This window comes from Jaculus jaculus, chromosome 18 (genome assembly GCF_020740685.1).
Source record: "Jaculus jaculus isolate mJacJac1 chromosome 18, mJacJac1.mat.Y.cur, whole genome shotgun sequence".
Lineage (NCBI taxonomy): Eukaryota > Metazoa > Chordata > Mammalia > Rodentia > Dipodidae > Jaculus > Jaculus jaculus.
Window position 1 is genome coordinate 9,374,060 of NC_059119.1, and position 27,635 is coordinate 9,401,694.

Sequence of the window (27,635 nt, forward strand, 5' to 3'; positions counted from 1 at the left end):
TAGTACAGTTTTAAGATGTCCTTTGCCCCTTATTTTCCACTCTTTCTAAGCCAGATCATTGCCAAATTTTGACAGAAACCTTGGTATATCTTTATTTTCTGCACTGGAGTATAAAAGACACTATTCAGAAGTTTTCAGCTTATTTCCTTATCCTTGCACACAAGCAGCTACCAAACTTGGCGGATGTCTCCAAGAAGAGTTCAATCTAAGTTTGATGTCTCCCTGCTGCCAAGTCCTTTAGTTTGTTTTCTACCCAAAGTCTTCTGAGGTTTTCACTCTGCCCTGCAGGAGCATTCAGCCTAGTCCCCAGCTTCCCCTGCAGCATCAGAGCTCAGAAGCATCCCGGTGACAAAGCTGATTGTGTTTTAGACTCTCAAATCTCCAATTTTTCATCTTGGCCTTGAAGAGTCACTAAACGTTTTGCTGGCTTTTCTTACTCCCAGAAGACACATTCAGTCTGGGCAAAGCCCCATCCTCAGACCACACAGAGAACCAGCAAGACCACTCAGGGAAAGAATGAAGTGATAGTCAGCAGTCTGACTTAGAATGCCTTCCGTTTCAGAAACTTTACTTCACTTAGGCCTTTGATGCTCCACAGCACCAGGACTATAGCTGATTTATTTATCGGTGCTATTCTAGGGATTGCAAATGCAAATTGGCCTGCCATGAAAGGCTATTATGTTTTGATACTTCTAATTGTTCTTTTTAAACTCTTTTTTTTGTTATTTATATTTCCATTTATTTTTATGTTGAATTTACTCCCTTGCCATAAGATTTATTTCTTCAGTTTTTGTCTGGGATATCTTTTTCTTCTGTTCAACCCTCTCTTCTGGCTTAGGAACAATCTGCTCCCTTGCAGTGATGGGGACTCCAACCATGAGCTCTGTAAGTATGGAGTGCATCTTGGGGGCTTGGCTCACCTGCAGATGCTCTATGACCAGAGAATCCACGTCTAAGCCCCTACGTTCAGCATTACTCTGCATTTTTAAGCACATGCAGCAGAAATTCAGCACTGTTTGGGGGCTACCAACGCTGTGTCCAGCCCCAGTGTTTAGCCTGGGCACACCTACCAACACCACCACTGTAATGCTGGAGGAGCACACTGCTTCTTTAAAGTGATATCTTTCAGTTACGTGGTGGCTTTTTGGATATGCATACCCTTGATGGTCTGGGAAGTTTCACAGGCATTCTTAAAGTGACCAAAAAGACTTGAACCCATTATTTGCTTGATTTTGTGAGGTTTACTGGGTCAAGAGAACAGCAAACCATTTTCATAGGTTACCTCAGGCCGCTGACAGATTTTTAAAACTGTTTGTATTGTATAAAAATTAACTCATCTGAATTTTCAATTTAGCATCCTGATTTTGAAATCTTTAATAAGACATTTATTTTATTTATTATGTTTCTTTTTCTACCTGAAAAGTTATCTCCATTAAACCTTTTGTCTTCCAGTCAATAAATCCTAAATTTAGTTTTAATAATTAAATTATTTGCCATTCCATCCCAATCACTAGCTATATTTATCATTCCATTTGTTTATACCCTCTCTTAATATGAAAATACAAACACATATCCTATAAGTTGTGGTTAAGCCCAAAAAAAGAAAAAACAGAATCACATAAAAATTAATATGCATGAAAAGAAGGTTATTTGATGAGCTCTTTTTAAAATCCTAAATGAAAGAAAAAAAACATATTCTAAAACAAGGAAACAACCATATGTAATTTAGAGATGAATGGAATGAAAGTTTGCAAAATAAGAAAGAAAACTCATGAAAAATGTTAAACATAATGAAAAGAGTTTATTCTATTCACGGCCCCTTTTCTCATATATTACTTCAATAAATACATTCCTACAATTCAATCACATTTCATACCAGAGTCAACTTGGATTATTTAAGCAACTTTTGACCAATGTTAAAAAAAATTAATTAATGATAGTTTCTCTGTTTAGGTACAGAAAATTCCTTTGCACACCTGCTTCAGATGCACCCAAAGGTCAAAACAGAGCCAAGCAAAAATGTTTAACTCATCATAAAAGTGTATCTAAAAAGAGTACTCTTCTAAATGCATAGATAATTATTTTGTGTGTGAGTGTGCAAATATCAGCCTACTGAGACATAAAGTCAAACTTCCCTCATCCCCCACACTCCTCAGGAGCAGATCACAACAAGAACAGAGGAGTGAAAGCATTTTTACAGCAACGGTTTTCCCCTTCCCTGCCCATGTCTCACCAGAGTTTCAGGTCGACTAGCTGAGAACTGGCACTCAGGGAATCTCCCACCAGCAGGAGTTCTGGGTGTGTGTTTGCTTCCTTTGCATGATGCCACCTGATAATACTAAGACGTCCTTAGGCAGAGAAAAGGGGTGAATTCAACCTCATTACAGCAATGTGGTCAGACTTTAAATAGACCAAAAGGGAGGCTGTGGTAGAGGCAACAAGAATCTGTCTCTCCAGCAGAGATGCCCTATTATGTGAAGTAGAGCCGCTGGACTCCAACATTGGCCCAGGGAACAAGGGAAAGTCTCCAAAGTAGCAACGGAGTAGCACTGAGTTCATGCATTGGCCTAATTGAGCTAGCTGAGAATGGTAGCTGTTATCCATACTTTGGAAAGAGGCAGAGGGAAGTCTATTTCAGGGGTTAAAGGACATATACTGGTGCCAAAGACTGTTCTGTTTCCTTGCCTCACACATACTCAGAAAATAAAGATTCTTTCTTATGCTAGCTAAAGATGTGTATATCAAACCACAAAAACATTCTTAATGTTACTAAAGCTTTTAGACAAAGAGGCATGAGAAGACTTATATATTCACATATGTTAAAGGCATACATTCAAAGAATCAAGCTACTAATTAAGGTGGTCCGTATTTAACAAGTTAATTCTGAAAATATGCAGCTCTCTACCTCTCCCTTCCGCATTAAGAAAATGTCAATATAAATTATTCTCTCTCTTCAGGCACTAGAGATGCATTTGGCACCTGAAGAGGCTACTTCCAGCTTCCAATGCTGTAGGGTGGAGGGTGTTTTCTCAGAGCTGTTTGCATCTGAAAATTTATATGCATTTGCAGTTACTAAGACTTAGAGAAGAAAGACTTTAAGAAATGGTTGTTTTATGTTGCTCCTAGAATATTCTGCACAAATAATTGCCATTTAAAATGTTAACTAGATATGTTAAAAAGAAAAATATAGGGCTGGAGAGATGGCTTAGCGGTTGAGCACTTGCCTGTGAAGCCTAAGGACCCCGGTTCGAGGCTCGGTTCCCCAGGTCCCACGTTAGCCAGATGCACAAGGGGGCGCACACGTCTGGAGTTCGTTTGCAGAGGCTGGAAGCCCTGGCGCGCCCATTCTCTCTCTCTCCCTCTATCTGTCTTTCTCTCTATGTCTGTCGCTCTCAAATAAATAAATAAAAAATGAACAAAAAAAAAATTAAAAAAAAAAAAAGAAAAATATACTGCTCACAAATCTTAACCTGATAAAGCAAATCAGAGCTCACTTGATCTGTAAGGACAGAAAATAGGTTTAAAACAAAGTCTAATTTTTAAACAAATATTTTATCCCCTAATTGGAGATAAGAATAGGAAAGGTGTTACATTGAAAGAGCTGGAAGTTCTCCTTAAGTTCTTTCTGAAAGATAACTTAGAGCAGACGGGATGTGAACCTGGTTACAAGTTGGACACTTGCCATGATTAAGATGGGAAAGAAGACATGTGAAGTTGATGCAAGTGTCTAATTTCATGAGACTGCTATACAAGATTCTGCCAATGGTTGATAATTCCTCAAAGCCAGATCCAGTGATGCTCTCCAGTCCAAGAAATTAGATGAGCCCAACCTGCCAGTAGGAGGGAAAGGAAGCTATTTACAAACATTGTGAAGTTTGAGCTAGTGCAGAGCACACAATATGTTGCCTGGCACCTTGTAACTTCTCAACACTATTAATTGCATTGGGTATGAATGGAATTGTGGGACCACTAAACACAAGAGTTAGGAAGCCTAAAAAAAATGGGCCTTAAAAATTAACACACATTCAAAGCCATCTACTTTTAAAATTCATGATAAGTAACAGGAAGCATTTACCGCTAGCCAGCAAAATCTGAGCTTTCAATCAACAATTTCCTTCACTGAAGGTGTGGAGCACAGAACGGATCCAGAAGAACAGATGGTATTTTACATCTGCACATGCAATTTCCTACTCTCCATTTTTATATAAACTTCCATCTCTTTTTCTAAAAAAAAAAAAAGAATGATAGACTTTGCCAGTAAAATGTAGCATTACTTATTGCCTTTGGAAATGTTACTCACCTCCATTTCACAATTTTAGCAGTAATTTAAGTCTTTAAGTATATGTAGAAAAAAGAGGGGAAGGATCTTACAAACTCCCCTTTATTATATCCTGAATAATTTTAGAAAATTCAATCCTTCCAGAAAGTTCAAGCTTTTCCAGCATTTAAAGTAATGGCCCTCCCTCATTCATAGCCCTAACTATTTCCCTAGAATATAAATGCTGACTCTTCACAGATCGTAAGGCCAAAATGAATCTTAGATATCATATTAGGGCAATTTCTCGTCTTCCAAACTTGAGTAAGGAAGGGCTAGTAAAGGAGTTGACTTGATAAAGATCACTTAGCTGGTCAGGGCATAGGAGATGAGGAAAGTCTACCTGTATCACAAGTCATAGTCACAACAACACAGGCAGGAAGGCAAACATATAACCATATTGCCAAGAGTCATTTCCAAGATTCACTCAAAGCCCTTCTCTTTGTAAAGTAAGTCATTTCAAGAGGTAGCAATGTCTTTCAAAATCTAAGGGTATTCCATAAATACAAATATTATATTTCATAATCATATTTCATTCAAACCAAAGATAAATAAAATAATCTTGGATGAAATAAAATTCCAGGTAAGCATATACAGTACTGAGAATCATATTTGTATGTTTTGAGAAATTGAACAAATTACAGTATAAACTAGGAAAATGTTTACACACGAATGGTTGGCTTAACTTCAGGAAAACACTACACTGAAGTAAATTCAGTTGACACACCCTCACACTGTCATGCTAAATCTTCTAGTCTAGCCTCTCATTTGTCCTTCAGAACTGAACAAAATACCTTCCTAATAGCTCCATTAGGCTGTGCCAAAATCTCTTCATCTTTATTTTATCTGACTTGAAACTCATAGCCAAAGTAACCCCTAGCCTGTTACCCTTACAGAGTATCCTTTTTCAGAGAATTCCCTTAAAGTCAGGGCATTTGTACACTCAGAAATCTAAACATGTACCAGTGAGTCTTTCTGCCCAGTCTCCTCCATTCATAATCCTTTTGCTAGATTCTATCAGTCTATCCCAAATGTCCTGAAACTTGCCAAATCCTCTCTACTTCCATGGCAATTGTCCCATTCCCATTACATCCTGCCTCTCTTCCAAAATCTTCAATACCCTCATAACAGTGTTGTACACAAGCCTTGTTCTTAATTCTGCCTTCTCTCTAGAAGGGTATTTTGTAAAGTGAGTTCATATAACTCTTCTACTTCAATTCATTCATTGGCTCCCAATTATTTTATGATAGAATTCATACCCTTTAAAAACCTCTAAAAAACAATAAAATGTCTTAAGACAAATTAGTGGTCCAGTTATATACTAAGTAATGATATCACAGACAAGGATCATACTTTAGCCAAGCCAATCCCAATTATCCAAAATTCGGTCCGCTTAATAACTTTCATTCACTGTTAACAACCACTAATCAGGGTATCCTGGCATCCTCCAGATTAAAACATCATTCTTAGATCATAGCTTGACCTCAATATACACCCTCAAATGTAACATGAATGACTTTTACCTAAGTGCAAATCTAAATCCCAGAAAGACTTATGTTTACTTGCAGGATTTTATCACTACAGTGTCCACTAACTGACCAGCAGACAATTTTAACAGCTTTAAAGCATGACTGCCCAAAATTTGTATGTATGAGCATTGATCTCTAAGATTAGACAAGAAGTGATCAGCAAGGGAAGTGACTGAGAAAAGAATCAAGAAATGTTATTTCTTTTACTTAAGAAAACAGGGTCAACAGAATCATTGTAATTTATAATTTTTTCCATGATCTATCAACACCATCCTAAAAAAAAAAAAAACCAATGTGATGCTAGCAGCTTACATGTCATTATGAGAGAGCAAAGACCACTGCAATACAGCAGAGTGCTTCCTTTGATTAGGTGACATACGACATGGTATAACTTGACTTCCATTAAGAGTTTCCTAAAATGTTGATACAATCTCTAAGATAATCTTAATACACTTCCACTAGAACCTTCACTGTGAATTTAAAGCCACCGATAAGTCATAATATCTGAAAGGACAAGGCATAATCCATATTTATAAGTTGTAGAGACAAGATTTGCATTTCCCGTCTGGTTTTGCGGATGTTCTTCTGGCCATAATTTTTAGCATGGGGATATATACGCAAGGTTGATTTATGACCATGAGCTAAGAATAAAAGACTCTGCTTTAGAGAACCAGGAATTAAAAAAAAAAGCACATACAGTACCCATGGCACTGCCTACTGCCAACAAAGCCACAGGTGCACAGGCAACAGAAATAAGTTAAGGCATAAATCTACCATCTGAAAAATCTAGATGAAATTTTTATGACTAGGTTTAGAAAGATCAGAAGAGAGCTGCCTGTGGTGGCACACGCCTTTAATCATAGCACTTAGGAGGCATAGATAGGAGGATTGCCATGAGTTCAAGGCTGGCCTGAGACTACACAGTTGAATTCCAGGTCAGCTTGGGCTATAGCAAAACCCTACCTCAAAAAAGCAAAATAAGTAAATAAATGAAAAAAAGACCAGAAGGGAAAAAAATCTACAAATATCTCCAGAGAACCTGGCAAGGCACAGAAAACCAAAGTAACTGCTCACAAAAACCTGTGTTATACTCGAGGCAATAGACACAGCTTATCATAAGATAGTCACTAACACAGTGACATGTAAGAAATATCGGGACAGAAGTAAAATACAAAGCTGCTAGAGTTCAGGCGAGGATAGTTGCATAAGCGTTTCATTTTCTTTCCCCCAAATCTTCATACAGTGGATAGAATTTAACATGCTTCCTGATGAGATGCTGGGAAGCAGGGCAGAGGTGACAGAAGGAAAGCAGGATGAAGGCCAACCCCAATGCTAGCATTTCTTTAAAGGATGTCCCTCTCTCTCAACAGAGAAAATGATCCATTTTACATAGAGTAGTCAATTGTGTTCTGGGTTATAGCCTATTTCTACTAGATTCATTTTTGAAATTGTGTTTTTCCATTTATCTTACAGTACCTCTATGGAGGTGGAAAGAGGTATCAGCAGGTTAAAATCTACATTTTGCAGCAATTTTACTGTTCATAATTTAAAATAAAACTTTTGCAGTATGGAATAAAAATCTGAAAGTCAGGAAAACATTTGGAGAAACTGATGTCAAAGCAAAAACATGAACTAACCTGGGCATGGTGGCGCATGCCTTTAATCCCAGCTCTTGGGAGGCAGAGGTAGGAGGATCACCGTGACTTCAAGGCAACCTTGAGACTACATAGTGAATTCCAGGTCAGCCTGTGCTAGAGTGAGACCCTACCTCAGGAAAAAAAAAAAAAAAAAAAAAACTGACCAAGGTATATAATTCCTACTCAGTCTATTTTGTTGTGTCTGGATATCATCTGCTGACATGAGGCTTGTTTTATCTCTTCAGGGATGAAAATTATTATTTTATTACTTAGCATTCTTATGGGTAAGCCTTCTTATTTGTATTTATTCAGAAAGCATTATCTTTTTCATCACACAGATGTGTACAGAAGTAGTAAAGTAACTTGCCTAAAGCCACAGTTCATCATTTTCTCATACTGGAATTGGAAGTCTCTTATCTTTATTTTTTTAAGATGCAACTTTTAAAATATTTTATTTTTATTTATTTGACAGTGAGAAAGAGGCAGGGAGAAAGAGAGGGAGAAAAGGAGAGAATGGATGTGTCAGGGCCTCCAGCCACTGGAAATGAACTCTAGACACGTGTGCCACCTTGAGCATCTGGCTTACATGGTTTCTGGGGAATCAAACCTGGGTCCTTTGATTTTGCAGGCAAGCGCCTTAATCACTAAGCCAACTCTCCAGGCCTCAGTTCCTTATATTTAGCTCAGTACTTGACAGTGGAATTGTGTTGCTTTCTTCTAAGAAGCCAATAATTATAATAATGTCCAAATGTTTCTTTCTCCTTCCTTCAGGTCTGACAGACAGAGCTTATAAATTTTTGAGCACCTCAATTTGATTGCCTCTCAAATATAGATTAATATGGCAACAGTAATAATTATTGGAGAAATGATTGTTGGCAGAGCATTTAAAAACTGCTTAATTCTCTGAACTCATTTCAGCTACACACTCAACAGTGACATGGGAGTGACAGGCAGTGAACTATGCAGAAAAAGAACAGAGGACATGATGAGGGGTTCAATCAGTAATAATACTGTAATCATCTCTTTCACTTATTGAGAAAGTTAATTCCAGGAAATGCACATTTATCAACACCAGAACTAACCACAGAACTGTAAGATATTACGGAATATATTTAACAAACACAGCCATTGGGACTCTTCAGAGGTTGTTACCCAAGGTCATGCATCTGGTAACTGATGGACACTGATCTTTTCTTTTCATCCACATTGCTAGGTCCTAACCTTAGTCCTCATTATGCCTCACCTACCATTTTGCTGTGTTCTCTTTGCCTGTGTGCACACCTGTCATTTCTCCCCCAGATATGTACATCCTTTGTGCTCCTATTGCTTTGAGTACTTTTGTCCCCTGGACAAGCCAAGCTATCTCATGCACCTGTGCCCACACCTGAATGCTCTTCCACTTTCCTGCTCCATCCGCCTTAACGGCTCAGCTCAGCTGTCTCCCATCAGAGGCGTCTCCTGACCCTCACATAGAAAATCTGACAGAATCTTCTGAGTCAGGTGCATGCCCCTGATAAAGGCTGAGCTCCCTCACTGTGTATACTCATATGTGTGGGTCCCACTTGGAGAATTATGGATCCTTAGAAACAAGACTCAGGCTTAATTACAGAATTCGCAAAAATGGAGCACAGGTCCTGGATATTAGCTTGTGTTTGAGAGAGAAGGAAGCTATCCTACCTTGATTAAAAATTTTCAGCTGGGCTGGAGAAATACCTTAGCAATTAAGGCACTTGCCTACAAAGTCAAAGGACCTAGGTTGGATTCCCCAGGATACACATAAGCCAGATGCACAGGGTGAAGCATGCACCTGCAGTTGGCAGCTGCTGGAAGCCCTGGCATACCCATATTGTCTCACTCTGTCTCTCTCTCTCTTTCTCTCCCCCTCCCTCTCAAATAAATAAATAAAATATTGAAAATTTTAAACTGGGATTGGAGAGATGGCTTATCAGTTAAGTACTTGCCTGTGAAGCCTAAGGACCCCAGTTCAAGGTTCAATTTCCAGGACCCAAGTAAGCCATATGCACAAGGTGGTGCACACATCTGGAGTTCATCTGCAGTGGCTGGAGGCCCTGGCATGCCCATTTTTCCTCTTTCTATCTGCCTCTTTCTCTCTCTGTCTCTCTTTCTCAAGTAAGAAAAGTAAAAACATTTTTTTAAATATGGAAATGCTTCACAAATTTGAGTGTCATCCTTGCGAAGTGACCATGCTAATCTTCTCTGTATCGTTCCAATTTTAGTGTATGTGCTGCCGAAGCGAGCACTTAAAAATTCTTAACTGGATCCAAAGTGGCTGAAGGGAGCAGTGGCATATGTTACTCCCTTACCACCAGCACAATGACGCTGAAATGAGGTCAACCTTCGCAACTTCTAAAAGATTTCCTTTCAATGAGATGCAGAGTATTTTTAAATATTACAAACAAGATAATTTTCATACTGCACTTTAGTTAAAAATTAGATTGCCTGCATTTGTTATCCATTTCCCTGTTACATTTATTAATTATCAAATATATTAGTTAGCTTGAACAACTGCTTGCTCCCTTATAGTCCATCTGTGCTGTTTTGTTTTGTTTTGTTTTGTTTTCCCTCAGTAGTGGATGGAAGTCATAAGTGCTGGATTTATGGCCTCAGTGATTTCCATGGCACAAATCGTGATTCCACCACAGCACTGAGCAGAAGGAGAGCTAATGGGCGAGGCAGAAAGGGCTTAGTCAGTATCACTCATGGCATAGGTTTAAAACCCCTAAACCCCCAAGCTGATTTGGTAGAGGGCGCTAATCAAGGCCCCAGTCTTTAGGAATGCATTTACTGCACTATGAAGTTAAGAATCACTTTCTTGCCTACCAAATTCTCAATTACTCCACAGGCTTCTTAGGGAGATGCCAGCCTTATGAATAACTCAGCTAGCCCACAGGAGAACAAGCCCCTACAGGAATGAATGAAACATAAATGCATCATTTTCAAAAGGGATTTTTCCTCCCAAGGATAATATACTTGGTGGAGGTGGGGAGCTAGAGAGATGGCTCAGTAGTTGAGTACTTTCTGAGTAAGGAAGAGGGCCTGAGGAGGCCTGAGACCACCAGAATTCAAATCTCTAGAATCCATATATACAGCTGGATAAATGTGTCCACACATGTCTGCAACCTTTGCTCCTGTGGAGAAAAGAAGACCTGAGAATCGCCCGAGGCTCATGAACTATAAACTCTGGAACCAAAAAGTGGGTAGGTCAGTGATGGAGCTCTCCTCCAGCCATCACAGGCGAGCACATTGAGCGCTGCATCAGTGCACAGCTACATGCACCAGACATGCCTTACCACACCACACATACTATGCACATAACAAAGAATGAAAAACTACAAAGTATCGATTCTAAGTCAGGATTGAACAGAGAATTCCAGAATGTGTTAACTTATTGATTGATTTTTTTAAATAAAAAGGTTGGGCTCTTACATCCCCTCTCCACAGGCCCCATTCTACTGAGGGACCAATGACTATGGGGTTATTGGTATTCATTGTGAGGTCCTAAAGGCCTCAGTCTCTGAATATGGCAGAGAGAGGGTGGGTGGTGGAAGGACTTTGTACCTCAGGCTATTCTCACCCATCCTGAGGCTCTTACAATCTTTCCATCCCTTCTTCAGCAGTGTTCCCTGAGGCTTGTTAGAAATCTGATTTAGTGTTGAGTTCTCTGTAGCCTCTGGATCTCTGTTTGGGATGAGGTCTGAGTGACCACAGTGTCTGTCACAATCTATCTGAGGCTGCCTTTCAGGCTAGCAATAAGAACAGTACTCATGTCTGCAATGACTGTTAAAGTTAGATGTCATTCCTGGGACTGGTGAGGCATGCTTGAAGGATGAGCGAATAAAATTATGAGCCAAGCAATAGAGCTGATTTTGGTGAGTAGAAACCATACACTTCCCACATAAATTACACCAGTGAGATCTCACACTCCTAAGGAGGAGTTAACTGGGATGTTGAGCCAGGCAAGCATTTCTTCTGTGTTTTTATCTTCTATCAGTTGCTACCTGTGTGTTCTGATAATAAAGTAGATGATTGTCTGTGGATCAGGAAGGCAAGTGTAGTCAGGGGACTATTAAGCATCTGGCTTTACTCTTAAAGACTTCTATGTTATTTAACTCCATAAGCTCTAAATCCTTCTAAATGCCCTCAGGTCTATCTCATTTATGAGAGATTATTTCTTCAAAAACTGTGTTGCTCATGTTCTCAAGTAGAAATACAGGGACAGAGATGCAGGTTTAGTGCCATTGACACAAATACAAGACATGGAGCTGCCTTGTCCTTGAACATACTGAGGGTGAAGCAACCAATAGAATAGTTCAGAAATACTTCAACAGGTTTCCCCTGCTCTTTCATAAGACTGCCTGCCACACAGGAAATGTGGGCTTTTGTTTGTTTTATTTTGTTTTGTTTTGTTTTCAGAGGTCTCACTGTAGCTCAGTCTGACCTGGAATTCACTATGTAGTCTCTGGCCGGCCTCAAACTCTTGGTGATCCTCCTACCTCTGCTGGAATTAAAGGCACCACCACATCCTGCTAGGAAATGTAGTTTTTTTTTTTTTGCCATGAACACTGTACTTCTGGTTTTCCTTGCCACTTCTACCCCTAAGGACAAAAAGAGCCCATTACAATGAGTTACTTTGCATCACCTAACACATTTCAACAGTGTTCTTAGAATTAAAATATTTGGTTTACATGTGAAAAGTTCCTTTTTATAATTTGTGTGTTTTCTTAATTTATATTTTAAAACTTGCCCTTTAGGAGCTAAGAATTATTCAGATACTAGAAAGTCATAGCAACTCAGCTCTAAAAACCTAGTACATTTATTAAGCAACTATGTGAGTTTCTCCCTACCTTGTCACTTATTTCTATTTCTATTTCTATTTCAAGTCCACTAATGAAAAATTAAGAAAGTCATAAAATATAATGCCACCTTTGGAAAGGCCAGGGGAGAAACATCGTAATTTGTAGGAGAGCTAGAGCCATGTAGCAAGTTCCTGGTAAGCCAGGGTTACATAGAAAGATGTTATGTCAAACAATAAGAAATCGTTCAAATAAAGAAATGGTGTTTTTTTTAGAATACATTAGTCATCCCCATAAGGCACTTGGAACAGTTCCCATAATAAGCTTTTGGAAGTTTTATTTATTTATAAGTTACAAATACTTTATTAACTTGTAAGTAGTTGAAGCAAATTTGAAAAAGCATAAAAAGAGAATACTAAAAAATGAGATAAGACAAATCAATTCAGTTTTCTCAGGAACAGACTGGGCCATGGCCAACTCAGTTGAGAATATCATCAGTTTTCAAGGTCAACAATGCCACTTCAAGGAAGAATTGCATTATTTTTTCTGCATTGTTTAGGGAGGGGTTGGTTTTGAGGCTCCCATGTCTCCATCTAAACAAGCACAAAATGTGAAGGACAAAAAGCATGAACTCACTGCACTGATCACTGATCTCAAGTTTCCTTAATTCTCCTTTGCATTCAAATGTTCTGAGCAGTGGCAGAATCTCAGACAGTAGGCAGTCTATCCTCACACATATTGTTTCCTCAGTTATCATCAAACGTTTGGCACAATTCTGTGTCTGGCGTGGGAATTCCACCAATACTTACAGATGGGAGGAGTAAAAGGAGAAAAATACCAAAGATGCTCTCATGAGAAGAGGCCCATAACCATTATCAAGTTGCATATTTGTGTCTCATAGAATTATCAGAACACAATAACTCCTAAAACTAAAATCTGAGGTGGAGATCCAGCTACTTCAAGACAGATTTAAAAATTGTGTATAATAGCTGGGCATGGTGGCACACACCTTTAATCCCAGCACTTGAGAGGCAGAGGTAGGAGGACTGCCTTGAGTTCAAGGCCACCCTGAGACTACAGAGTGAATTCCAAGTCAGCCTGGGTTAGGGTGAAACCATACCTTGAAAAACAAAAACAAAAACAAAAACAAAATTGTGTATAATTATACTCCTTCATGTGAGACATCTTCAGTCATGAGACACAAAAAGATCATTTTGATCATTTGGGTTTTATTAAATTTCCTAATTCCTACATTAGATTGTCTTAATCATATATTTTTTACAAGGTGCATAACTACAACTTCCTTTCCAGTCTTGATACTCTTATAATAGATAGTTTTATATTTCATAATAGATATTGAAATTACAGAGGTATTAGTATGACAAACAATGGATTATTAACTTCTATAAAAGATTAAGCTTTTTCACAGAGAAGTATGTACCTGATACAGAATCTAGCTAGAGTATTTGCTTATATACAAAGGTTCATCTATCTGTTTACTGATGACCTCATATCATTCACATTATTTATTTGAAGTATAAATTATAAAATCTAACAAAAAAAATAATTAAAATCTCACAAGTTAAAATCTTTCATAATGTTATTTTATGTTGTACCACATAAATCATACAACATCAAGCCATATCAGAAAGAGTTAAAACATCTGTATAGGGTAACCTGCTGGTATTAAAGATTACTATGCATCCTCAGGCTTCAGTTTACAGTCCAAATGTGTCCTAAATCATTTTTATTCTTAATTGTATTTGATGCCTACTTTGAGCCTCAAATTGAAGTCAAATAATTAAACTACTAATACAATGAGATGGCCGATTAAGAAATGATACCTTGTTGGACATGGTGATGTATGCCTTTAATCCCAGCACTCAAGAGACAGAGGTAGGAGAACTGCTATGTTCAAAACCAGCCTGAGACTACATATGAGTTCTAGGTCAGTCTGGGCTAAAGCAAGACCCTACCTCAAAAAAAACACACAACATGCAAAAATGTTCATATTTTCATATTTGTGTCTCATAAAAATCTGAAGTAATAAATAAGATTAATGATATATTAACTTTCACAATATTCATTACAAACATAATATATAGACACAAACTTTTTAGTTTTGCACCCTAGACTAGATATAAACTTTGTGAGAAGATCCAGTCTTTCTCCTAACAGAAATTTTTAAACTTTAATTAATGCACACGTCTGCACAGGCCCCAGAAGTCTTTATTCCCTATTCAGCTTGCAGTGTAGGTACACAGATAATGTTAACATCAATAAAATAACAGCAAGGTATAAATAAGACCAAAGTGGACAGCTCACATAAGATCCATCAATATACTGCCTCAGAGCAATGGCAGATCATTCCCAGCCTCCCCCTTGCAATCCACACATACTTTCACCCACCTGGGAAAAATGGGGTTTTGCTTGCAGGTGAGATTAATGAATTGGTTTTGTTCATTCAAGTTCCCTAGGGTAGTCAATATGGATGAGTGGGTGAATGGATAGATGAATAGTAGTATTTATAAATATAAATTCATAAGAAATTCATAGCAGGATCTCATCCCTACAGAATAAAATTTATCTGAGGAATTTTCATAACAGAAATGTATTTTAATGTTTAAAAATGCAGGATTTTTATGCAAATTGGCATATGGCTATAGAATATTGGTTCATTTAGTTGGGAGATAACCACATTCAAAATTTGAACTAATTTCATAATACAGTTTAAAAAGAAACTTGATGTTAACAAGGAACTAATGACATGATGTGAAAACCCAAGTTTCTGTTTGGGGTGCGATTGTTTGTGTGTGTGTGTGTGTGGTTTCCAGTGGATGGGTTAAGACACTGGGTGATACGAGCTTGACCACTCTCGTGCGCCCAGCTCCCAGGCTGAAGTCTCAGCCTCCTCAGAGCTGGGACCTCAGGTGTTCCCATATCATGTTTGGATTACCTCAGACATGTCAGAACAGTATCATACATGCAGCATGTTTAGCAGAAAGGACTCAGAGAATCCTGAAGTCCTGCTTTCTAGGCCCCAAGACAGAAATGAGAACCTCTAAAGAAGCTGTTTGTTTTGCAGTTTCAGAAGTAAGTTGTAATTTTCATTGTTTCAGAGGCGTACAAATCTAAAGCTGAGAACATCAACCACTGAATCACTATTATAAAGCCAGGCCCTGAAAAGACTTTTCTATAACTACACGTTTCCAGGAGGGTGAGATAAGTAAGAGAACAATGCTCTCACGCTGATTAGCGACTGTACATCACTGTACAGCAGCAGAAGACAGATTCTGAAACAGGATCAAGAGTAGCAGAGCCTTTGAGCCACAGTTTCAATCTGGGTCTCATCTCTTTACCTGGCAACGGTGCCAATTTAGCAGGCATCGGGCTGTGCAAGAAGATTTGCATGTAAATGAACACAGTTTGGGGCATTTCGCTTTGCTTCAGTGAGAAAGAAACATCACTGTTCACGGGTGCTACAAAAATAAAACAGGGGTTAACACATAAAGGTTCAGGGCAGAGCCCATTACTGGAAGAGCTAATTTGGCAGGTGCACAGGACTCCTGTGGATTATGAGGTATTCTGGAAAGCACTAAAGACTTTGAAAAATGCAGATGTGAAAAGTATGGGAGGATAAAATAGAAATAGCATTCAGAAATGTGTAGAAGGAACATCGTCAAATTGAATGATTATGTCACTTTTAATATTCCTTTTCAAATTTTATGTTTAAAATGCCTAACATCTCTTATAATAAAATAAATATATAAAATTAAATACAAATAAAAAATAAAATTAATATATAAAAATAAAGTCCATTTGGCAGTAAAAATAAGCAATTAAAAACGTAAAGACAGGGGCTGGACAGATGGCTTAGCAGTTAAGGTGTTTGCCTGCAAAGCCAAAGAATCCTAGTTCAATTCTCCAGGTCCCATGTAAGCCAACTGCACAAGGTAGCACATGCATCGGGAGTTCATTTGCAATTGCTGAAGGCCCTGGTGTGCCATTGTCTCTCTCTCTGTCTCTTTCTTACTCTCAAATAAATAAAATATATTTTTAAAAAACTTAAAGATAACATAAAATAAAATAAAAATAATGTAGAATATCAAATATTATACAGTGGTCCATCAATAGTGGAGATTTTTGATAATTTATATTAGACTGCTACCTCTAACCTGAACTTATGTTATCCTGAATTTTTAAATAAGTATATTTTCACATATCATTTCAATCATATTGTTTCCATAAATCCCACTTATCCTGGGCATTGCTTGTTTCTTTCCAGCCTATGTTGAATACCTCTTATTCTCCTCCTTCATTTATTCATTTTAAGGGCCCTGCTAGGACATTTAAAGTATGAGGCAATATATTTAATAAGATTCTTGCATCCAAGAAGTTTATGGTCTAATACATCATAAAATATGCACAAATAAATATGGACAGAAACACAACTTAAAATTATATGTACCATAAAAATAGATCTGAGAAAATGCCTTAAGAAATACAGAAGAGGCCTGGGCTGGTGGCACACACCTGTAATCCCAGCACTTGCAAGGTAGGAAGATCACCATGAGTTTGAGGCCATCCTGAGACTACATACTGAATTTCAAGACAGCCTGGGCTAGAGTGAGACTCTACTTGCAAACCCAAAACTAAAAAAACAAAATTCAGAGAAAAGAGACCAAGATCAAGAATGGGCAACTGGGGTCTGAAGAGATAGCTTAGTGGTTAAGCACTTGCCTGAGAAGCCTAAGGAACCCCATGTGCAAGGCCTCTCTCTCTCTCTCTCTCTCTCTCTCTATCTTTCTCTCTCACTCTCTTTCTCCCTCTCTCTTCCTCCCTCCCTCCCTCTTTATCTCTCTGTCTGTCGCTCTCAAATAAATAAAATTAAACAAAACTTAAAAAAAAAAAACAGAATTGGCAGCTGGTAGGAGAGTGTGTTAGTATGACACAGGTTCCATGCCAAAGCCTTGAGAAACGCTTGACACGTTCCCTGTACCCAGTATACCACCAGGCCCTGAGAAGACATTCAGCACACCTTCATTTCAAGGAGAGAATGAATGAATGAATGAATGAATGAATGAATGTTTTGTTTTTCAGACAGTAGCGTGTAAATTTATGAAAACAATGCACACAGCTAATACCTATTTATTTCTTGTTGCAAAGGTGAAATAGAAATGGAAATAATGTGTTTTGGTAAGGCACAAACTAGACCACATCACATAAATATTTCAGTCATTTTTTAATCGTGAAGATAAAGAGCCTTTAATCTTCATCTTGTTAGACTCTCACCATTACTTAGAAGGAGCAAGGACACTACTGAGGGACAGATTCGTAAAGACATTCATATAGCTACTAAACCTGTGATATTTGTTACTCTGTATTTTGTTCCTAGGAGAACTGTGACCCTTCAAATGAAAATCTTAATTTATTTTTTTTTTTGCTTTATTATTTCACTCTGCAGAAGTTCACTATAATGTACCTTTCACAGAAAATACATTAGAAGAATGAATATGCTCTTGAAAATAATGTTTTCCTTCATATAGCTCTCAAACTACCGACACTTGGAGAAATTTATTATCCTATACTTATAAGCTCAAAATAGCAACTGAGACTTTAGGTGCTAACTAACTTAGGTGTTAAGAAAATATCAAAATTGAGTACTAAGCCCAAGATTCTATCTAAAAAATTTTTAAATACTTTAAAGCATTTTAAAGCTGAGATACTTAAAGCTTAACAATTGAAAACATAATTAGGTTTCTGTTCTCTCTACCAATTAACCATTAGAATGCTAAAAGTGTTCAGGAGAAACACTCTCCTTTAAACAGATATATCTCTTTCAAAGTAAAATGGACTATCTCTGTGGCAAAGTAAACATTGAATCACTTCACAGCAATATTGACTTGTAATAAATCTGGACATAACGTCCATTTCAGAAAACAAAACAGTTGGCTACTTCATTTTCCACATTAAATGATGAATATTATTGTCAGTACAATCAGCCAATCAGAGCACTCTGTATATATATTGTATGTCCCTATGTCCACTCCACCTCATCAATTGTCTTGAAGTGCTGGTCATTCTTGATCAATGGCCTATGATTTTGCCAGAAAGCAGAACTTGTGCCTTACTCATTTTTATTCTCCAACTACCTAGGTCTGCTGTCCCCCAACACTTTAGTAAGGTGTTGGTATACAAAAAGAAATTATTAAGACACGTATGGTTTAATATGAAACAAAACAAGTTACTGATTTATTGAAATGTCTAATTTTTGTACATTTTGTTAAGAATAAAGTTAACAGAATCTTCTTGGATTAATATCTACCATTTCCAAGTCAACACAGAATTTTAACTTTGAAGCCCCCTAACCTCCACTTGAACGTGAACAATCGTGTGTGTGTGTGTATTTTTTGATTCCTGTACTTGAGTGAACACTTCTCCCTATAATTTGTAGGTCAATATTAGTTTAGCAAGAAGCAGAAGCTTTTGTTTTTTATGCTATCTTGATCTATCCACACGCGAACCTCTGATACATCATGTTTCTGTTTTGAGAAGACCCTATCAATATGCAAAGCAGTAAAACAAAATTATGGTGCAGCATAAGAAGTCATAGTATTCACACTTCTGTAAATAAATGTGGTTTAATTAGTATCTAAATAGTATTAGGCACTTCTACTATACTCTTCTAGGCGCCCAGGCCAGTGTGAGTTACAGTATGATAAATGGGCAATAAAATTTAGTGGTTAAAAAGTCAGACAATCGCTTTTGCAGCTCATCTGGACAGTAATTTCGGTTTCATTATTTAAACTAAATCTTAGTTTTCTCAACTGTAAAATGGGAATAATAATATTTATCTTCTTTCTGACTATGTTAGAAGGCTTAAAATAGATAACCCAAGCTCAGCATGGGACCTAGCATGCTATAACTACTCAGTGCCTGATAACAGTAAGAGGGGTGGTAGAGATGTGTCCAAGCAAGTGCCAACCAATACACGGGACAAATGCCCACAGCTGATCCAGGTGGCTGAGCAGAGAAACTATGGTGGGGATTCTGAAGAAATTAAGCTTGGGTGAAAGGTAGTATGCAGACACACTTTGACCCTTATCCAGAGACCCAAGCTGCAGTGTGATCTCTGCTGACAGAACTGCACCGCGTACAGCACTTAGATGCTACCAACTACCTCAACACTTAGCAAATAAAATGACAACTGTTGGGATAATTTTCAAGCTGAGAATCAAGCCAGTATTGAAGGTGTTTTCAATCAAGAGCATCTTAATATTATTCAAATAACATCGAAACAAAGAGCCTTCAATTTTTACTATAAATAAAACTACTAGCCCATCCATACGTTCATGCTTAAAAAGACTAAACCAAACCCCAAACCATGGCTTAGGTCCTAGCAAAACCCAAGACTAGACAAGAAAATAGGTTTATGTAATGAAAGTAGAGGCATCAAAGTGAAAAAGAATAAAGTAATCTGAAAGTATATACTTTTAATATAAAATCTCCTTAAGTAAATTAAGAACTCTATAAGCAATTCCATGATACTCATGCATGTGTTCATAGATACAAATGTCTCTATTTCTATCTCAATCTTTATCACTTTCTCTTCCTTTGCCTAAGGAAGTTAATTTCCCAGAATAAAGTATATTGGAAATCCTACATCTGGCCCAAGACAAAGAGTAATAATACTTCAGATAATTACACCCCATTTAAAGAAAAAGGAGAAAATATAATATTTACTATTTCAATATGTTGCTTAAATTTAGTTAAGTAAAAATACAGCTAATTTCCCCTAGAAGTAACTTACAAATGCTTAAAGTTATTTGCCACTCCACAGATCAAAGAAACCAGTCATGCAATGACTTTATTCACTTTACTCTACACCTAAGGCACTTGGTCCATCTACTAAACTTTAGATCATACACATTGTCAAGCACAAACACAAAATTTGACTAAAATAAAATTAAAAGAGAGACTAATGGACAGAGGGAGGGGATATCAAGGAGAGCAGAGCAATGAAGGAGAAAGTGGGGGAGGGTAGGGGGAGGGCAGGAAATACCATGGTTTGTTGTCTGTAAGTATAGAAGTTGTCAATAAAAAATATATTTCAAAGATCTTATTATTCAAATAATATTGCCAGGGCAAAAAGTTTATAATTCATCAAAGATTTACTTGACCTCAACTTGGAAAATTTGTGAACAAATGTAATATTTATGCATATATCTACATATATATACATTATATAGACAATTATCCAAAACCAATCTGTCCCCAAAATATGCTTTCAGATCTGATTTAAATGATTTTAAAATCATAAGTGACTGGCTATTAGATTATAATATATATGCATACTTTGTGTAAATATATATGTATGCAGACATGTGTGTGTGTGTGTGTGTGTGTGTGTGTGTGTGTGTAAATATGCATTCATGTGTGCATATATCCCGTGCTAACTCTCACATTTTCAGTATCTTCTGAGTCAATCTGGAAAACTCTTCTCAGATGTACTCACATATGTTTAGCTATTAAGTTCTACTTACTGGTATATCTTGCTGTGTCACTTTCCTGATGGTGAAATGTCATCAGCTAAGTTGTGCTTCCAGTTGCAGAGAAAAAAAATGTTAAATATCTATACTGCTTCTAAGATCTATCCCAATTTCCGGAACCAGTATATCCGTGTGTAAGGCATTTTAAAATTCGACATTAGGAAGCTCTCTTAAAAACGTGGGATTTTTAAGTAGATCATCAGAGTTAACCATTTAATTTATGTGGTTCAAGTTAGAACATGTACTCTGGAGACCAGCAGCCTCTAGATATTAAATCAAGCAGGAAACTGTATGTGTACACATGCACCAAATAAATGTATCATGGCATATTATTTTTTCATAAATTTAACTGTGACGATTACAAATTATTCACAGTAGAGTTAATTCCAAGTGAGTCAGGAATGCTTCAGCATATAGGAGATAACACATTTCCCTTACAAATACAAACACACATAAATTTCTACAGACATACCACTCACTCATAGCACATGCCAGAATACTGATTTCCCAGAAGCTAATACAAAACTCATGGACCCAAGAACAGTTCTAGTTTTGTTCTCACCCATAACTTAAGTCTACCTGTCCAGTCCAAATATGTTCACATCATAGTATATTTTAGCTATCAGAGCTATTTCATCAATATAACATGACCCTTCTTATTAGTCTCAAGGGGAAGTATCCTATTTGACTCATGCCCACTTTCTTTATGACCTTGCAATTATCTTGACCACTTTTAAAGGTGCATATTTTATTCACATATCAGATAATTTGACATTTCATAATTTAGAAATCCAAATGAATAGGAAATATTACTCAAGAATGTCATAAGTTGTATCACACTTTCATTTCTAAGACATAAACACTTGATATTGAAATATGCACATTATAAACAAACTCAAAAGAAGTGAATGTCTTACTAAAGGAGAAGACACAGAAATAACCAATTTTCCAATTGTAGAGAAAAAAAACACATGTTAAATATCTATATAAGTAGCCAACTTTGGGGATGTGTGTGCATGTGAGTGTGTCCCATGCATACAGGTGCAGAGGCCAGAGCAGAAAGTCAAGTGTCATCTATTCCTGCCTCTTTATTTTCTTGAGACAGACTCTCTTCCTGAACCTGAAGTTACTGTTTTTTGGTCAGAGTGGTTGACCAGCAAGCCCACAAGGTTCTCCTGTCTCCATCACACTGCATGCATTAACAAACCTGGCACATATATATATATAAATTTTATGAATATATAAATATATATATGTATATATTGTTTGCAATGAAAGAGAGATAAAAAATGGGCACAATAGGGAATCTTGCCAATGCAAACAAGCTCCAGACTCATGTGCCACTTTGTGCATCTAGCTTTCTGTTGGTACTCAGTAATCAGGGTTTGTAAGGAAGCATCTTTAGCATCTAAGCCATCTCTCCAGCCCACACTTGGCTTTTTATTTTATTTATTTATTTTTAAATTTTTTTGGTTTATTTTTATTTATTTATTTGAGAGCAACAGACAGAGAAAGAGGCAGAGAGAGAGAGAGAATGGGCACACCAGGGCCTCCAGGCACTGCAAATGAACTCCAGACACGTGCGCCCCTTGTGCATCTGGCTAACATGGGTCCTGGGGAATCAAGCCTCAAACCGGGTCCTTAGGCTTCACAGGCAAGCATTTAACTGCTAAGCCATCTCTCCAGCCCCACACCTGGTTTTTAAATATGGGTACTGGTGATGGAACTCAGATTACCACGCTTATCTTAACTGCTGAACCATCTCTTTAGCCCCTAATAACTTAGAATAAAATGAAGGAGAAATAAACATGGATAGAAGGGTAAGGAAAGAAACAGAGGGTTCTAATCATGGACAGGAGGGGAAAAGAGTAAAGATGCAGCTAATATAAGAATAATGCCTAGACAATTTGTTTTCCTTCACTTTGTGCTCAGCTGAAACCAGGAACATTTATTCTGATGGGCTTAAATGGAAATATATTATAACCATTCACCTAACAAGAAAAGGACATAAGTTTTTATTCAAGAAAATGTGGCAACAGGGCTGGAGAGATGGTGTAGCGGTTAAGCGCTTGCCTGTGATGCCTAAGGACCCCGGTTCAAGGCTTGGTTCCCAGGTCCCACGTTAGCCAGATGCACAAGGGGGCGCACGCGTCTGGAGTTCGTTTGCAGAGACTGGAAGCCCTGGCGTGCCCATTCTCTCTCTCTCTCCCTTTATCTGTATTTCTCTCTGTGTCTGTCGCTCTCAAATAAATAAATAAAAATTTTTTAAAAAAAAGAAAAAGAAAATGTGGCAACATAAATTAATAATTAGGATAGTCATCATTTTCTGAGCCAGTAACAAAATACTGCAGTCTGAGTGAGTTACAAATAAAGGAGGTTTGCTTTGGCCTAGGGTTCTAGAGGACAAGTTTGCAGAATCTCACGTGGTGATGGCCTTTCTGCTGACAGATTCCCAGAGAAGCACAAGATAAAGTCAGGGACTGTGTGTGTGTGTGTTTGTGTCAGTGCCTCTTCCTTCTCTTATAAATCCACAAGGATTCAATTCTGGTGGGCTCTACTCTAAGAACTTTAACCCTAATAACCTCTTATAAAACCCCATCTCTAAACATCAAAGTCAGTTTAGTTCTACCCTTTTAGGAATTTCCACATATGCTGTTCCCCCCCCCCCAAAACGATATCGAAACCATAGCAAATACTGAACTAAGAGCAGGGCTAAAGTTACCTCAAAGCTATGCACTTTTTATATTTTATTATTTTTATTTTAGAGAGACAGGGAGTCAGAAAGAGAATGGGCACGCCAGGACCTTCAGGCTGCTATGAACGAACTCCAGATGTGTGCAGCCCCTTGTGTGCGTGTGCAACATTGCACACTTGCATCACTGTGCATCTGGCTATGTGGAACCTGGAGATTTGAACATAAGTTCTTAGGCTTCTCAGGCAAGCATCTTAACTGCTAAGCCATATCCTCAGCCCGTATGCACTCTTTAGAACAAGTTTTTTATCTTTAGGAAGAAGTGGGAATAATTACTAGATTTTGACATCTGACTACATCCTAGACTACCTGCTGTTTCTACATGTGTGTTTCCTTCTGCCCACTATCATCATGGATGCTTTTATCCTCGTTCTTTAGACCTTCTTTTCTTTTACTAGGAAAGAACCACCTTACCCACCTGCGTCCTTCCCCACCTGCATCCTTCAAAGTAGAGGCATCCTTTGACGCTCATTGGACCATTACAGAAGCAGTGGGTTTTTTTTTCCTTGGGGTTCCTTTATACTTTCAATTTTAAGTACACAGACTAAACTATCTTCTTATGAAATGAGTTTAAGATATTATGATATTATAGCCACAATTGCTTGACTAGACAATTTTCCTTGCGAAAAGGTTCTCAAAATGAGGTGTGTGAATTAACCGCACCAGCATCATGTGGGAACTTGTGAGAAATATAAATTCCAGACCCTATTCCAGATTGCCTGAGAAGAAACTGTCAAAGTAATAGGAGAGGTAGTTTAAGAATAGCACCACAGTTCTAGTATGTCTGAGTACCATAAGTAACCAAATGATGCTCTCCTTTATCCAAGATCACAATTTTACTCTACTTATGGAGAGCAATTTTCCTGGCTTTTTAAATAAGGAGACTTTTATCATTTTTCAGAATGTTTTAAGCTATTTACCTGAAGGTTCTACTTAATAATTAAACAATTTCTACAATTTCTTCACCTAAGCTGTAAAACTGCAGAACTGGGGGGAATCTCAGAAGGTAGGAGGACTGTAGCAGGACAGTGTGAGGACACCAGAACCACAGACACAACCACAGAGGTCAGTCAGGTCAGCCCCTCACAGTCTCCAAATCCCCCCACACACACCTAACGTTGTACGTCTTTATAACTGAGTTTTCTCCTGTCATTTTCCCCCAGATACCTTTGTCAATGAACGTGTCTACCTTTCTGGCATATGACCAGCCCACAATAAGCTACTGTGGGGTCCATCATGAACTTCTCTCTCATAAGCCCTTTGATTCGAGCGCACAGGAAGACACAATGGAAACACACCTAGAGACCGAGCTGGACCTGAGCACAATCACGACAGCTGGCCGCATCAGTGACCATAAATCACAGCTGGCCTCACTGAGCTGAGCGGTAGCCACGGGACGCTACCAAACTTTGTAACCTCAAGGACAAACTGAGGAAGATCTGTTCATTGTGACTCTTTAAAAAAAAAAAAAAATCCCCTGTTCAAATAAACAAAAACCCAAGGTTGATTCTCAAAATAAAGAAGACATGAATTGTTTCAAGTCTACACTTTGTAATTAGCTAAGTTGTGCAGTATTTTCGACTTCAACAGAGTATGACCCTGAAAAAAAAAAAAACGGTGTTTTTTTTTTCAAAACTCATCCTACCTATGTGTAAAAATTGTACAGAGCTAATGTATTTTTCATATTGTAAAGTTTCAATTCTAGAAACAACTGGTATGTACAGTACCATAATTTAATTACATTTTACTTTACACACTTTACACATTTCAGTTTCTAAAATTTTAAATTAACAAAAAGTTATTTCTTGTGTTATTCAGAGTTACTCAGTTTTGTAGGGACTGTTTTGTTACTGCTTTTGTGCCCAGGAACCTTGACTCAAAAATTCTGTGCTGTGCGTACCATGCACGATTTTTATCATGCTTACTGCGTAGAATTTTATCTACTTGTTCCAGAAATAATACATTAACCAAAAAGGATTTAATTTGTTCAGACTTGTAAGAGGTTCTTCAACTACATAGACAAGTTTTTCTTACAACTGAAAAAAAAAAAATCAAAAAATTTTAACAGTTCTTCTCAGACCTAACTGTTGCCTTGAATTACAGCCTGGTTTCTAAGCAGTGAAATGTAATGATAAAGAGGGATATTTTAACAAAATATTTCCGAATGAATGACTCATTCTTTCATTCTTTCATTCTTTTGAGTAACCATTGTTAAGGGTGGAGGAAGTCTGGACCAAATAGCATTGGAAACAAAGGCCGTAACCACAGCAACAGTCTTCAATGCACTTAAAAAGGTGCGACTACCTGAGATACAGAAAAACTTTTGTTATATATTATGATTTTTCAGGGTGAGGTGGGAGGACACTGCATAATAATTGTACTGTGGAATTTTTTTTTCTCTTAATTAACCCAAAGTGGTTTACCTAAAAATAACCGTCAGTCAGTGCAAACTGTGCCTGGTTCTTAAGACAAGCTTTCATTTGAACTGTGAAACTATATTTGGGAAATATCAGAAATGAAGATTATGAAATTTTTCAAATTGTGTCTACATCAATTCCCTCCTGAGGAAGAACCTAAATTATGTGAAGTTCTTTCATCCCTTGTGGTAAGGGATGAAACACATCACTCAGACAGATTTATAGGTATCTTTAGTATGGTCCAAAATATTTATATTGCTATCCATAATGGGATTGAAAATTAATAGTAACTGGACACCAACCCAGATATATATCAGTTATATGATGGTATTATAAAGTGAATTCAAATCAAGTTAAGAAAACCGGACATTTCAGAGGCAGAAATTATCAATTTGTTCTTTGTTTATTTGACAGGCCATTATTTGAAAATAATGTTGATGTATACATGGTAATCACACTTTCCTTTTTATTTCTGAGATCCTGAACTATAAAACTGCAAGTTTCAATAACTTATATTAAGAAGTGCTTCTTTACGATGTCATTATATTTATGACATCAAAAATAGATTGAGCGTCTACTGACAATCTAACATGGGTCAAACAAATCAAAAACAATGAAGAGAATGATTAGTGAAAACTATTTTAATTTTTTATCTCTTCCTATGAAATTATATCTAAAAATATCTAGTTATATGCAGGATGATTTAAAAAAAAACTTAAGAACAACTTCAGGAAGAGGGAACTTAGAAAATGTGAAACAAATTTCTGTTTAGAAGAAAAGAAAGGATGCAAAATATTAAAAGCAGCAAACTATTTTAATCTTAATGTAACTAAATGTCAAATGCAGCACTTCTAGCAAATATTTACCATCCCAGATTTTGTAACATATTCAGCATAAATTATTTGATATTTAATTTTTTATCATTTAAAATTCAATTTTAATCTTTATTTTTCCAATTTCTAATTTCTTAGCAATTTATTATTCTGAATAGTTTTAATCCCCTTCATGGAGATTTGACTTGGAAAAAACTTTCTATGGGATTATAAACCTGTTCTTTGTGAGTTTGAAAACAAATAGAAAAATTTTACTATGTAAGCCAAAGTGTCATTGCCACTTCTTCATTGGAAGTTGTTCTTGCAAAGATCTGGAAGAAAGGATTAACTTGTGTAAATAAGCACTTTAAAACATTTTCCCAGATGTTTTCTAATTGATAAAAGAATTTTCAATAATTTAATTCTCCATGGAGTCTTGTACATATATGCCCTTGATTTTCTGATGTGAATCACTTTTTCTTCAACATCTTAAGTTTATCCAAAGTGAATCATTTTGAGATATATAAGAAATTAAGCCAAAAGGATCTTTAACAAGAAAAAAAAAAAAGAAGAGACTCGGTTATCTGCTTGTTTTTTATACTGTGTCAGGGGCAGGAACTAAGGGGAGGGTGTTGGTGACAAAGCCTACTAGAATAGATGGTGCAAGAAGGCTTTATCACACAAGTGTAATTTATATTAGCTTGTATCAGTGTTTTTTCTAACATATATTCTTCAACATTTAATTTCCTCTCTTAAATGGTCTGCACCCCCATGTCCCTCTTCATGATTATTGTTCATCTATTTAAACAA

At 37.2% G+C, this 27,635-nt stretch overlaps 2 protein-coding genes and 1 non-coding gene across 3 annotated transcripts in view; 1 reads left to right on the forward strand and 2 right to left on the reverse strand.

The window, feature by feature from the left end:
- Lrrtm3 (leucine rich repeat transmembrane neuronal 3) overlaps positions 1-25,132 on the forward strand; it is a 165,460-nt gene extending 140,328 nt beyond the window's left edge. Inside the window, exon 3 of the mRNA XM_004657869.3 lies at positions 24,760-25,132. Within this exon, the coding sequence (XP_004657926.1) occupies positions 24,760-24,978 (219 nt within the window). The 3' untranslated portion in view covers positions 24,979-25,132. The remainder of the gene's footprint in view (positions 1-24,759) is intronic.
- Ctnna3 (catenin alpha 3) overlaps positions 1-27,635 on the reverse strand; it is a 1,402,587-nt gene that overhangs the window by 931,810 nt on the left and 443,142 nt on the right. The gene's annotated exons all lie outside the window — the stretch shown is intronic.
- On the reverse strand, positions 9,636-9,742 carry LOC123455938. The gene has a single exon (XR_006634235.1). It is a non-coding gene; the product is annotated as a U6 spliceosomal RNA (small nuclear RNA).